Source organism: Sinohyriopsis cumingii, unplaced genomic scaffold (assembly GCF_028554795.1).
Source record: "Sinohyriopsis cumingii isolate HCF-2022 unplaced genomic scaffold, ASM2855479v2 utg001176l, whole genome shotgun sequence".
In the NCBI taxonomy this organism is placed as follows: Eukaryota; Metazoa; Mollusca; class Bivalvia; order Unionida; family Unionidae; genus Sinohyriopsis; species Sinohyriopsis cumingii.
In genome coordinates, this window is record NW_028315968.1 from 3,796,859 (window position 1) to 3,812,262 (window position 15,404).

At 36.3% G+C, this 15,404-nt stretch overlaps 1 protein-coding gene across 1 annotated transcript in view; it reads right to left on the reverse strand.

Moving 5' to 3' along the window:
- Nucleotides 1-1,076: 1,076 nt before the first annotated feature.
- The window catches only part of LOC149772790 (sodium-dependent proline transporter-like), a 63,038-nt gene continuing 48,710 nt past the window's right edge, over nucleotides 1,077-15,404 (reverse strand). The window contains exons 13-15 of the mRNA XM_089947313.1: nucleotides 15,187-15,293; nucleotides 14,139-14,312; nucleotides 1,077-2,402 (exon numbers count right to left, since the gene is read on the reverse strand). Coding sequence (XP_089803439.1) covers nucleotides 2,247-2,402; nucleotides 14,139-14,312; nucleotides 15,187-15,293 — 437 coding nt within the window. The 3' untranslated portion in view covers nucleotides 1,077-2,246. The remainder of the gene's footprint in view (nucleotides 2,403-14,138; nucleotides 14,313-15,186; nucleotides 15,294-15,404) is intronic.

The window sequence follows — 15,404 nt, forward strand, 5'->3', positions numbered from 1 at the left end:
ATAAAGACATTGATACGCTGTACATCGGGTTTGACAAACAGTGCCTTGTAGGTGCACACTATGCTTGTAGGTGCACACTATACAAAGTCAGCCAGATGAGATCTTCACGTTCGCTCCAAGTAACATCTGTGTGGCAAGAGCTATAAATTGTTTAAGGTTCACCTAATAATTCGTTCAATTACCTATCCGCATCCTTCTTCTGAAACATTGACAGATTACGTTAACTATTTTCCCCGTAATTGTTTTCAGCCAATCAGCGACCTTCGTTCTATTAAAAACGCTATTTAATTTATCACCAGACATAATTTGCTACTTAGCTCATAAAATAATTAGGTGTTTCTACATTAAATATTTTGCTTTCAACGTCTTTTCTAGCAAAGCACCCGCCAAAAAGCCTGGTATTTTCTATTACGTAAACATCGAAGTTCCTTTATTTTATCTGCATGAAACATGTCTCTTCGTACGCATGAGATTTTCATTACTGATCTTATTAGTACGTGTCTACAACATATTTTCTTATATTACGAACGTACAAAAACTTTTAATATAAATCCTTTTAAAATAATGCAGCCAGAATCAAACGGTTTGGCTTTTATCTTTACGATATTACGTATTGAACATTCTTCGGAAATAAATACAATATTCCAGAAAGTGGATAAACATCCTCAAGTATTGGTAAAACAGATTATTTGAACCTTTATTACCTTTTGTAAAGTTTGTGCAATATAATTAAAATTTGACAAGTAGAAATTAAACTTGCTATGAATCCATTTCTAACACATTCATAGGAAAGAAAATTACTTTGTTATCTTTCTTCTCAATTATCAACTTTTACATAAATTGTTTTGTTTGATAATTTGATTATTGAGGACTTTTGTTTAAATTCTGATTTTAGTTTTTTTTTTAGATAGATTTTTCCTGATCATATAAAAAGACAATGCTAACTCTCCACTTAATTAAGACTGAGTGTCTATACTTGCATTAAAATCATGTAACTTGACTTAACGCTACATAATTGTTGGGAAATCAATAACACATACAGGATATAAAATTCGTACAACTTGGAAATAAAACAATTTCAAACATGTATATTCTTTTTATTTTAAAAGATATTCAGTATGACGCAGTTTATAAAATAAACATATTTGGGTATGAACAGTTTAAATTGCTAGATATTAATTAATATATATGGTTCAAAAACTCATTCAATAAAACATATTTAATATAAAAATATACAAGTTTAATTCAGTCAATGATACCTACATGTACAGCGAAGCATAAAAGGTATTATCACAGTAAACTGAACAAAATTGCAAGACATTTTTCGGACATATTTTAGGAAACATGAAAAGCTAGAACAACAAACTAAATCATATTATTCGTGTTTTACAAAACAATTCAACAATAAAGCATCGCCCGCCCAGGGACAATTAACCGTGGCTACAGTACAAAAGCACGTAAAAGGTACGAGAAAATATGTATATAGTGATTGTGTTTATCAGATATCAAATATGATAATAAATTGCCTTGTGGTACTAGATTAATAAAAGCAAATCTATATTACTACTCTTAGGAAAAAATAATATGTCATTTAGAAACGTTTCATAAGAATTAAAAAATCTCATGGTTAAAAAATTAAAATCAATAAACGAATATTTTTAAATTAAGTTGATATAAAAAATATAACCCGAGGTGAGAGCTCATAAAGTATTTACTTGAAAAATAAAACATATCACCAACATATCACCAACATGATCGAATTACCCCCATAACTCAACGCTGACATCTACTTCAAAAACTATTTTGGCCTAAAACCAACTGTACTTTCTGAAGAAAAAAAAATAATAGCATTACACCAGGCTCTGATAGCCATGATGAATGCTTTTTTCCTTCTCTTTTTAACGTATCCTTAAAATTGAAAACTATCCTATCTATTTCGGATTCAAATTAAAACTCCATTAATCTACTAGGACCAGATATTACTGACCTATTCACAAGTTGGTTTTCTGGGTTGCTTCATTTTCTGGGATTCTTGTATGCCGTAAGTACAAAGTTGCCTAGGTTTATTTTAAGCCCAGTACGTGCGGGTGATTTGGGGCACATCAGTCATGACTCCTTTGAATCAGCGGATCGACAAAAATTAAACTCAATAAATATGGAAGACATTATGAATAAAACTGGATCATTTCTGTAAACTGTCAATTTAGAAATAGTTCTACATATTCACTTTAAATGACAAGAATTATTTAGAATTTCTGGGTTTCTTTTTCATCAACAACAAATACTGGATTATCATTGCCATGTTTGGCGTCATTTGCGATAAAATCCATTTGATGCTCATTTTTCATTGATCCGTCATTGGGACCCCATTCCGACGTTGGTGTTGTGATGGTTTTCAGCCTCTGTTAAAAGAAAAGAAAGAGTGAAAAGTTCATAAAATGTATGTGTTAGCGCAATTAACATCAACTGATGCACTTGTACATTACCTCTAGAAATGAATTCTAAATTCTATGGTAGTGGAATATACTTATCATCAGCGTTCAAGCCAGGAACAAATTTTAGTGACGTAATGGGGTATGCTAAGGAACAAATTGTAGTGCCGTAATGGGGTATGCTAAAGAACAAACTGTAGTGCCGTATTGGGGTATGCTGAGGAACAAATTGTAGTGCCGTAATGGGGTATGCTAGGGAACAAATTGTACTGCCGTAATGGGGTATGCTAAGGAACAAATTGTACTGCCGTAATGGGGTATGTTAAGAACTAAATCTCGACAACATGAGAGGTTGATACCCCATAATACACACATACATATGATTACACAAAGAGGAATACGTCATGATCATATTCTCCACCTGATTAATAGTATGAGGCTATTTGGTTACATTAAATTACAGGTGTACATTACATGATGGCGTAGAAACAAGCGGGAAATCCTGTTAAAATTGGCATAGATTTAACATGATAATGATGTTCTGGGGACAAATGTGTTCTGGGAACAAATGTTATATAGAGATAAAGGGTCGAAACCTTTATGGGAACAAACGGGGATTGTAATGTTAAAATTTGCATTTATATACAATCCTTGATGCATAATTACAATCCAAATAACCACTCCTTCAATCTAGCACTCGCTTTTGATTACTATTTAAAAACAAACAGTACAATCCAGCTCATGCTTTTGGATTACTATCCAAACATACATCCTACAATCTAGCACCCGCTTTCTGATTACTGTATAAGCGCACACTATGTATTCCAGCACAGATCTTGTAATTACTATCCAAACAAACCCCTAAAATATATTAATCAATTTTTGATTGCCATTGAAAGACGCACCTACTCTCCAACAGAAAGGATAGGAGTGTTTATTCACATAACTATACACAAACACACACACACACACACACACACACAGAGTGGTAGGAAGTGTTCATACCCACACTAATATGACCTCACACATACACACAAGATAGAAAGAGGTTTTATGTTGCAGCTTTGTGAGGAAGATTCGCGCAAGATCTAATACAACCGAAGACGGATACCTGGCTGCTCTAATTCGCTACTTTTAAAAGGTGGACTGCAAAAGAAATCGCAGAAAACACGCGGAAATTGTTTAAACTCTTACGTGTTTGGAAATGTTATTATTACTGGGTACATGACAGGTGATGTCGGTTTTAAATTCATGATGCCTTGGAGATTTTAGGACATGGTGTCCTTTACTTTGACATCGGCTGTTGTATGTACTCCATATCCCTCATAGCTATCATCCAGACAAAGAATGGAAAGTGCATGTACAGATGAGAACCCAAAAGAGACAATTGTAAGTTTAATTTTGCGAGCTGTAGCCCCAAAATTAAGAATAACAAAACACTGACCGATATGAATAAGTGCATACCGAGTAGACAGCCAAAGGATTTACATTTAGCTATCGTTATATTCAAGTAGTCGATTTAGACATCTCGAAAGAAGATTTTCAGTATTAGCAAGATCAAAACCTTTGCTTAAAACGTTGAACGGCCGACCTTTAGAAAACGTCTGTCATTTTGTTTTCAGAAACGAATGCGACTTCCAGACTACACAACATTACCGTAAAGACGCTGAACTCAGTTTAGAAAAGGTAAAATTCAACAACTTATTCATTGCGGATACAAACACCGACTTAAAATGTTCATAAATAATTCAACCACTATAGACTCCAAGCTCAATGTTTAGGTCAAGATACATTCACCGATAATGGTGAATTCGATACAGTTAGCACGTGATGGGTCCACTAGTTACTCCAGGGCAAAGTCAATAATGAACTCGACTACGATGTCAGATCTTGCGCCAAAGAGCGACACACGACCTTACCACTCTATTAGAAATAGATGCAGCACGACCATGCTTGTTTAATGGTAAAAGCGATACAGTGGGAGTACGGTTCTACGGATCTCATATATGCATTTGCAGATCACTATGAATACCACTATCTCATCAAGCTGTATAAACTAATGAAGTAGTATGTTTCTTTGCCTGGTTTATGTGATTTTGAAATTTGAATCAAGATGTTTAAACCCAAAGTCTATAGCGTAGAAACAAATCCGGACTTTGAGGACTACCAAATCGTTTTACAAGAACTGGTTCCATATACAATTCTATTGTTGTGTATGTGCGTGTTTGTGACTATTTTTCCCGGAATTTGCTTACACAAAATTTCTTTGTGGACTATTCATGAATACTACATATAGCAAAGACATGACTACAAATCTTTAACTGTGCACGAAAGACAGATTGTCTTCAAAATGTTGAGAATAGAGATTTAGACAAGTTGTATAATTTCGTGAAAAGAACACATTCGTCCTAATTTATACACGTTTCATACTTAACATTCATTGTATATAGCTAGTATGTTACCCCTATATATTTACAACTGTTACGATATACGTGAAAAGAAAAGTCTTGATTTCGATGCTTGGATACAAGAAGAGGCTGAATGTGCCATGAAAAGAGGTTATCTTTTGAACCAGTGCAAAAATATGAAATGGAATTAAAGAATTTTTTAAACATTGGTAGATTGACCCATCCTTTAGGAAGAAATTCTACAGTTAGATTGCTCCAAAATACATATCAACAAGGTATAACGAATCGTACCAGGAGTAGCAGTAGTGTACATATAGAATACAAGAGAGGAATAAATTTTATTGCAGGAGACATTAGAGAGAATGAAATTCAATGAAACGATAATAACTCCAGAATGTGGACATCAATTTTATTTGACACAAGTAGATGAAGAACGTTGTACACGTGCTTCTTTGCGTATAGCTACAGTCATTTTAATTTGTGCAACATTGATATAAGGAATCATTGATGCCTTTTGTGTTCTTCAAATGTAAAAATGTTGTGTGGTTACACTTTTAACGGAACCATTAACCGTGTATCAAATATACAAAATGTCGATGGTTGTAATCTCCGAATTCTTAATACCACCGTTATGGCTGCTTTCTCCTTCTCCAACATTCTCCAACGGATTGACGAAGAGATAGATCGTCAAAGATGGAAGACCTTGTATCTTTACCTTTACCTTAAACCTTTTATTGCCTGACCTATTTGCTCTAGCAAAGCAGAATTTGTCAACAGCTTAATCGACGACAAAAAAAAACACAACAGTGAAAATAGTCTTAAACTTACAGAAACCAATCCCGGCGAAGACAATATGATCGTGACTGGCTACAGTCAACCACAACCTTCTCATCTTTGCTGACATGTTAGAAGAAAGGAAAGAAGAAATTAAAGGTTGGTTTCCTAGAAAAGGATATTATCGTAATGCTAGTATTATTTAGATTGCTCCAAAATACATATCAACAAGGTATAACGAATCGTACCATTAGTCTCATTGTCAAGTATGTGCTGTTGTTTAAAAGTCCATGGGATAAACGTCAAATACATTTGTTAGAAAAACAGGTAGGAACCTCTGGAATTATTTATGGGTACGACTGCGATACCAGAGACGAATTGACCCATCGATTGAAAACAGATAAGTATTTGAGATTAGGTACCAAATTGTTTTTCATATGTACCAAGAAGGAGTTACTGTCATTTACACGGCTGCTTCGGCATCCGTCTAAAACAATCCACGTAAATATTAGTTTCACGCACTGTAGGTAGAACATATCACAAAAGCGACTTTGATTCGAATACTGAATGGTTCAAAAGATTTCGCTTTCACGCTAGGTAAAAACATTTCTTCAAAATATAACCAGCGACAAACAAGGGTCCAAACGAAGAGTTTATGAGAGCAGGAAAATATATGTTGCTTCAAGCTGGAACAAACCCTTCGGGTCGCTTAAACAGCCCTATAAATTAGCTTTAAACTTCTAGACAAGGCATTAACTCTACCTCTACTCCAACGTAAAGACGAGGCAGAAATAGACATCCAAACCATTATTTATCTCATAACCATGTTCAGAAAAGTGATAAAAAAGAACAGGATTATCCAGAGATTGGACTTTTTATTATTAACTGAAAAACAAAAACGATGCACCCTGATTCTTGGGAATGTTCCAAGTCGGAATTCGATCTGTATGCTTAGCCATCGACAAAGAATAAGAATCACAATTGGTATATAAATCTGAATAGCAGTCACATGTACCATTTACCAGAAAGTTATAGTTCTCAAAGTTGACAACCCAAATCCATCAGCCTATGTTAGAGTAGCTTCAATAAAGAATTTCATGCGTTCATTATTCAGTGCAGCTGATTGAAGCGTGAATAATATACATGGTGGCTGCAGCATGGATACTTTCATTTACCAAGCGTACCTGGAAATCTATTGACAGAATTAAACCAAAAACAAAACTATGGATGCCTCCATGCAGTGGAACACGAAAGGGTGCGAGGGGAGAGTTCCGCCCGGGTAAGAGTCAGAAGGGGGCTGCCATCGGGAAAGTTGAAATGGTTTCAAACCAAATGAAAAACGCACAACAGAAAAAGTATATTCCAATTTTCTTATGACTGCTCTGTAATGTTTAAAAATATACTTGCAAACATAATATAAGTTTCTGTGTGTTTCCACATTACAAATTATTGTGGGAGTGGCAAAGGAAGGATCCACCCCGGGTGCAATACTTTAGGTACGTTCCTGCCTCCACGATATGGAAACTAACAGGGTGGACAAATTCAGCAACAAAGTTTGATTGTAGATGATGATGCAGAACACAATGTTGTATCGACCGACTGTTGAAACAACATCAAACAAGAACGGAGTTTAGAATTGATATGTTCTTTGCATTTGGAAACGTGGTCGCAATCTAGATAATTGTTAAATATAGTGCAGTTAAGCCCGAGACTGAATGGAGGTTGTGCCGTGTTTCATTTAATGCCCTATGCTAATGGATACAAAATAAAACATCATCGATAAAGCTAGATTTTAGGTGCGTCTTGTAGAAGTCTTACCTGTAGTGGCAAATGACATCAGCCAATTTATTAACAGAACCACAGTCAACTAGGTATCTTCTACGATGAGTGTAAGTGAAAACCTTCTCTATCGCCTCTTGACTCCAGTCCATGAACCGAGGTCATGCTTCTCAAGGTCATATGCCAATATGTTTGCTCACTGGCATCATTAGCCATTTGGCCATTAAAGAAGCTATCTTTAAATATTATTAGAGTTCCAGGCCTTCAATGCGTCCATGATATATATATATATATATATATATATATATATATATATATATATATATATATATATATATATATATATATATATATATATATATATCACGAGATCCCCAAACGGCGTGTACCAGACCCTTTAAAAGTAACTTTGCACAGAAAAATTGCTTGATATCTTACTTGACACTACTTTGAATCACATCAACGCTAAGTACAAATATTAGCCATACTTTTCCGTACAACGTTTGATTTCACTCCAGCACAAGGCATCGCCGTAGAAAATCTCAGCCCTAAAATATTAGATGGACTTCGCATAAAACTTCCTATTTTTTAGATACAGAGAAAGTCAGCTTGTTTTCAGAATTTCACAATTCTCTGGAACTAAACAATTTGAGTGAAGTTATCATGGCTATTAGAGGCAATGATGGAACAAAAAGAAACCTTTAGAGATAAGCATTGCGTATTTTTGTGATCCAAAAGAGCAGGAAATGCTAAGATGGCCAGAACAAGAACATTTTCTGTCATGTTTTGTTGATTCTTTAACTGAAAGAATTACAGACCTAACCAGAAAATAATATTATATTTGTCAAAACAATCATCGTATAAACACGACAACTGCTAAATGACGGGTCGTTAATGAAACTTGGCAGAGTGTCTGGGAGGGGCATGGACTCTTGATATAGAAGAGATAATTTTGAGAAAGTCATGTAAACACTTCGGAGACGATTCCTTATCTACACTGACTTCTCTGGAGATCAATCGCATAGAATCTATCTTGAAACAGAGTACGGAGAATAAGCGTGGTCCACAGATTTACTTGAAGAAGGTTTCAAGGAAAATTTCAGGTGTGAATTTCATAATTTAGCATTTCCTTTCTAAAGAAGAAACTTAATACCAAGAAAACTATTATTAAAATGCAAGAAAAAAAAAGATATACCTACAAACTTAAGTATCCGCTAACTCACATTTAGTGTACAACGTTTTGAAACCCTTTTGCGTGTTCTAAAAACGAACTTCCATATCGAACACATGAAAATGTTCATGAATATTTCAGAAACATAGGTGGCAGTCAATAATAATAGATTACATGGACCATATTGCTTGGTGTGTGGCCATAATTGTGTTTATATTTTCTTTAACAACGTATACATGGATTTCCATTAGAACATAACATTTAATAACTTGGTTTGATCGTGAGCAATCTAGAAAATGGACATCGACGGCAAAATGACAGTTCCTTAGATCATAGAAGTCAAGTTTGACTCCACAACGGTGTCAGCCCTGTATAAACCATCAAGTTTAAAACTTTGTATGTGTTTAATTCCTGGTTGTGAATAAAAAAGCTTCTCATTTTTTTAAAACATATTCATTGTTTAAATCAATGATGATGGTTTCTTTATTGTTTATTCAAAACAAATTTTATTGATATGCTCTTTCAAATTCTTGCTATAGGTTTTGATCGTGTTTTCCTTCACGTCATGTACCGATTTGAATGATGTTTTCATTTATGTCCATTAAAATCTGTGAATTCAGTAGCAATTCGCATCAACATTCCATTAGCCACTGGTCATAATTACAGGGAACTTTTTTCAAACGTCAGTGCAAGACGACATTGTTTGAAAATTGGGCAATATCAAACGATGTCAACCCTGAATCAATAGGAGCCGTATAGATGCGAAACGCCCGGCCCCTCTTCTCCGTTCCGGTTTCAGAGCATGAAAGTTAGTAAGTGTGCTGTGATAACATTAATGCGTCCTGCATGTAACTAGTGCCAGTACGACGCTTAATTAATTAGTAAATTTATTGATCGAATACGACTATAATCCAAGAACAAGAGCAATCAGTCAGTTATTCTTCCCATCTATCTTTTAATCGTCAAACACTGCAAGTTTTTTTCGAAGATTACCCAGTTAGGTGAAGATCGATAGCACATTTCTACAGAAGGTCCCTATCAGGAAGAAGACCATCTTAATAAATATGATATTGTAATTAATTACTGCACAAAGAAAGTATTACAGAGAAAGAAGACTGAGCGACAACATCAGTAACAATGCAACATAAGGACTGAAAATAAAAGCAGAATGCATAATGGAGAAGGACAACTTCCTTTTATCCTTTAAACACTAGGCAGCCTTATAGTATGTTGAGAGCTATGGTAAGTCGCACTCGTCATCCCAGACAGATGAACCAGGATCACCCAAACATACACTATGACCTTTTCAAAGTCATCGAGATCTAAAGAGAGGAAAGATACTAAATTGCTAAAATTACTTTGTGATAGTGTTTATTGATGTTTGTATATATCTATGTCTATCCGCCAAAAAACTTTAAAACACATTCCAGTATAAAATGTGTGTTTCTTGGGTATTATGTGTGTTTGTTTATAAACACTCTTTTCTTTTTGTGTAAACCTATATAAAACAAATTCGAAGAATGGTCTCTGTTATGTCAGCGACAGTTCTGCTCCTTTGTTTTCTACGTATGGGTTGTATTTCGAGTGTTTGATGCTTTCTTTAATGTTCTGGCTTCAATATGAAGCAGCAATTTTACCAGTCTTGCCATTTATATTTCAATCTGTAGCAAAAAAATGGCTAACCACTGCACATTCAGCTAGCTGATGGAAACTGTAAGCATGAAAGAATGGGTTCAGCACCTTCTAGATAAGGTGGAAAAGTTACACTGTTACCCTCTATCGTGACACCAGAAGAGGGAAATCACCTATTGGAGAATTTTTAAAGAGTTCGTCCCAGAGGTGAAAGATGATGAAGTAACAAAGATCAGCTTGGGCGGAGAGAAGAAGGGTTAAGGAGCAGAAGAAAAAGGTGAGGTAATTCCAGCGCTGTGAGAAGGTGGCCAAGGAAACTAGTTGTAGAAAAATTTGACAACAATGGGTAGGCAAAGATGTGCAGCTGCAGATCCCGACCCTGGAGATGCAACTACCACGACCATTTTCGGGGTCACCCAGACCTCAACAATATAGAGATAGTAATCTTTTGTCAATAACTTTGTATATGTATGTGTTTATTTATGTCTATGATGCTTAACACAAAATCTTAAAACACCATTATCGCTTCTCCTGTGCTTGCATATGTGTGTGAGTATATTATGGCGTCTATATACACTTCCAACTCATGTGTTTGTGTGTATGTACACATACTGTGCTTATATAAACATGCCTATCATAACCGCTTGAGTGTAGGGATGTAAATTAGGATACACTGGTCAACAGTGAAATCATTACTGACTTGAAAAGGCCCTAATCTGTAGTATTTTGGTGTGCCGAACACGAATATAACCGTGAAAAATTTGTATTGGCTCTCGTTTTGAAGATATTCATATACCTCATTTTCTATGTTTCACTGTGTAAATTTCTCCAGTAGGACTGCAGCAACATCCGGAATAATGATGTTACATTGCATAATACCATCATGCTCACATCATCCACAGTTGATTGCATCATTTTCTGATGCAATGCAATACTAATGCCATGCGGCTGCTGAAGTAAGTTGACGTCAGCAGTGTACTATACATGTGTAGGCCTATTATACTAATGCCAGGCGGCTGCTGAAGCTGACGTAAGCAGTGTACTATATAAAGCCCAATCAGATAGGTTCAGCATTTAAAATATTTTAGACGTTGTGCGAGACAGTTCAAGCTACTGTTACATAAAACTTATTATTTTATCCATTTACGTACAATAAAGAACAGTAATGCCTCGAAAGTGTGTTAATACCGCGGACAATTTTTGCTATATTTGTGGGGAAGTGACATTTGCCAACCAGAAGAAAAGTATCAATTCTCAAGTGAAGAAGGCATATCATCTTTACTTCGGATGCAAGGTTGGTGACCAAGACAAGCCTTGGGCTCCGCATATATGCTGTGCTACATGTACAACACAGCTTTCACAGTGGTTGAATTGCAAAAGGTCATCAATGCCGTTTGCAGTCCCAATGGTGTGGAGAGAGCCAAGCAACCACCTAAATGACTGTTACTTCTGCTTGGTTCCTCCTCTTTCCGGCGGAATAACGAAGCGAAAGAAGTCGAGAATAGTCTACCCAAACATTCCGTCTGCATTGAGACCAGTTCCACATGGTGAGGGACTTCCTATTCCAGAACCTCCAGCAGAATATTCTCTTGATTCATCTGACGAAGACAAAGGTGAGTCGACCTGTTCTTCTCCTGGTCCATCAGCATGCAGTGATCCAGATTTTCACTGTGGTGCATCATCAACCCCACACAGAATAACACAGGAAGAACTAAATGACCTGATTCGTGATTTGGACTTATCAAAGAACAAGGCAGAATTGCTAGGATCAAGACTCCAACAATGGAATCTTCTAGAAGAAGATGTCACAATTACTGCATATCGAAAGCGCCACCAGCAATTGGAGCCTTTCTTCAGAAAGGAAAGTAATCTGATATTCTGTTCCGATATTGAGGGCCTCATGAATGCTTTAAAAATCACTCATGACCCACAAGAATGGAGACTATTTGTGGACTCTTCGAAACTGAGTCTCAAGGCTGTGCTTTTGCACAATGGAAACATTCTTCCATCTATTCTAGTAGCGTATGCTGTCCACATGAAAGAGACATACGATAACTTAAGGCAGCTACTGAATTCCATTGAGTATAACAAGTACAGCTGGCACCTCTGTGGTGATTTGAAGGTAGTTGCCCTTTTAATGGGACTGCAGCAAGGATATACAAAATACATGTGTTTCTTATGCGAGTGGGATAGCCGAGCAAGGGAAATGCACTACATGAGGAAGGAATGGACTCACAGGCAGAATGTAGCCATTGGAGAGAAGAATATCCAACACCCAGCTCTGGTTGAGGCTCAGAAAATCTTGCTACCACCCCTTCACATCAAACTAGGTTTGATGAAGAACTTCGTGAAAGCCATTGACCGGACTTTGCCAGCATTCCGATACCTGCATGAAAAATTCCCTCGACTCAGCGAAGCAAAGATTAAAGAGGGAGTTTTTGTGGGTCCTCAGATTCGAGAGCTTTTCAAAGATGACCGGTTCAACAACTTGCTGGAAGGTGACGCGAAACAAGCATGGAATGCTTTTCGCCTAGTTTCTACAAACTTCCTCGGAAATGTTAGGGCAGAAAACTATAAGGAACTAGTAGAAGACATGTTGATGAAGTATAAGAAACTTGGCTGCAATATGTCTCTAAAGATTCACTTCCTTCATTCCCATTTGGATTTCTTTCCTAGCAACTGTGGTATTGTTAGTGATGAACACGGCGAACGTTTTCATCAAGATATCGCAACAATGGAACAAAGATACCAGGGAAAATGGTCCACTACAATGCTGGCTGACTACTGCTGGACACTCCTCAGAGATGCTCCCGAACAGCTGTACAAGAGACAGGCGAAGAAATCTAAGATGTAGTCAATGACTTGATTTTTTATAGGTAGGCTATTACAGTTGACCTTTTACTATTGGAATGCATTTCGTTATGTAAACATTAATTTCTTGCAGATTACAAAAAAACTAGAGCCAATTTTGCAATTTGACTGTCATATTCGTGTTCAGCACATAAAAATTGATAAGAATTGACTAATTTTATTTCAGTAACATGACTTTTGTAAAAATTTGTTGTCCAGTGATATTAATAAAAAGCAGGTGTTGTATTTTATGGGGGGGGGGGTGTTATGATTCTATAGGTGTGTGCTGGATTGTTGATAAATATTTTGACATGAACATTCCAGTTTCTTATTAGACACATGCGAACTTGTTTCCTTAAGAATCATAACGTTGCAATTCCCGTTTGTCCCCGCAAACCTTTCGACCCTTTGTCTCTCTTATATCTTTTGTCCCACAGAACACTTTTGTTCCTATAATCTACCCTCTCTCTCTCTCTCTCTCTCTCTCTCTCTCTCTCTCTCTCTCTCTCTCTCTCTCTCTCTCCACGATAACAATCCCATGATAAACGTATGGATAATTTTGACATAAGAGTTTCCTTTTGTCACAATGCCATTTTAAAATGTAAACCCATGGACTATTACTAATTAGTGATCTCTTTTTAATACAAACCTGACTAAATATGCATGAATAATATAAAAGCATATGCAGTTTAGATCAAATGTGAAATATTACCTCACAGGTCTCTAAGATGATGTACTCTCGTGCAGTATAGGAATTGGAAGAAAAATGCTAAAAGTAGAATTGTTCTAAATTCACATAGTATGTCATTAATATATCATGAAGAGCAGCTTACAAGCAAATACAGTATCATTCCAAATGTCACAGGGATTAACTTACTGTCATATATTAAATATGCAGTTGCAGCTGTGCTTTATCACTGTGCATCCATATCCTTTTTTCAAGAAAAAGTCATATGCCTTTCTCAAAGTACGCCTTCATGTTTAACCGTGTCTCATTATTGCGTACAAGAATAACCAAAATAGGCGTTCATTTAAACTGCATGTGTAAATGTTTTTGAGTGTATGGTCTATAAGATTTTGTACTGATCTTACCTGCCACAGACTTCCCTTCGCCCGGAAGATAAACATGAAGAGGCACGTGAACGGAATAGGGCAAAGGACGAAGGCTGTGATAGCCCAACCGATACTCTGGGCGAACTCGGGGTATGCCAAATCCTTTGTAACATTGGGAGGACTGTATTTAACCATGCGGTATACAAAAAGTAGCTGCGTAAAGAAAAAGGAAGAATAAAAATATAGTGATCAGGCACCTTTGACATGCCACTACTTAATACATTTTCGCGTTATCGCAATGAAAACACCCAATTGAACAAATGTTAACATCATGCTTTTAAAAACGCTGGTTTTTCATTAGATCAAAATTAGTATTCTCGTTTCGTTGATTTGCTTCCAAGCTGTATGACATTTTTAGGGACATTTGAAAGTAATTTGAGAGCATTTATTCCAGAAAAATAATATCATGCAGTAGGAATTATCTCTGTTCTCGTATTCCGGAACATCTTGCTATTTATCTTGGATGATATGCTTGTAAATATATCCACATGTTGCACTGATTGAATGAGGAAAAGTCATTACTAATGCCACATTCAGTTATCAATCAATTAAAACTGAGTGTAACAGAGATTGCTTTGCTAAGCGTAAATTTCACATTCGTGGACGAATCTTGCTTATCCACTATATGGCACACGATTACCAGAGATAGTACACATATTGTTCGTAAGATTAAAGGCAAGTATCACTACAGTTATTTATTTTATATTGTCGAGAAAATATTTTCAATTTACAAGCGCACCGTCGTTTTTGACAAGTGTTTGCGATTACGTGGCAGACCCAACCGTAAGTCAATGGTCAAACAGAAACTAGAGAGATCTTTGTTAATGCTCGTATTGGCTCTCCGAATATTTGGTTGCAAAATGACAAATAGAAATAGGCAGTCACTTAGAAACATTGATTTGAATCTATAATCTCTCTCTGTATGTCTCTGCCTCTGTCTCTATGTCTCTGTCTCTCTGTCTCTCAATATCCCTCTCTCTCTCTCTCTCTCTCTCTCTCTCCTATCGTCTCCCTCTCACTATCTTACCGCAATAAGGACAGGTGAACAGAACACCCAACAGAATGCCCAGTACCAGGAAGGACTTGGTGGTCTTCCAAGCATGTAAGTCACGTCTTTAACAAATCTTCTTATACCTAATATTAAAATAAAGAAAGAAATTTGTAGTAAACTGGTCGCCCTCGATGGATATAGGCAGGTTCTGCATGATTTTGGGGACTGCTTTATTACGTAAAGCTGCAATCAAA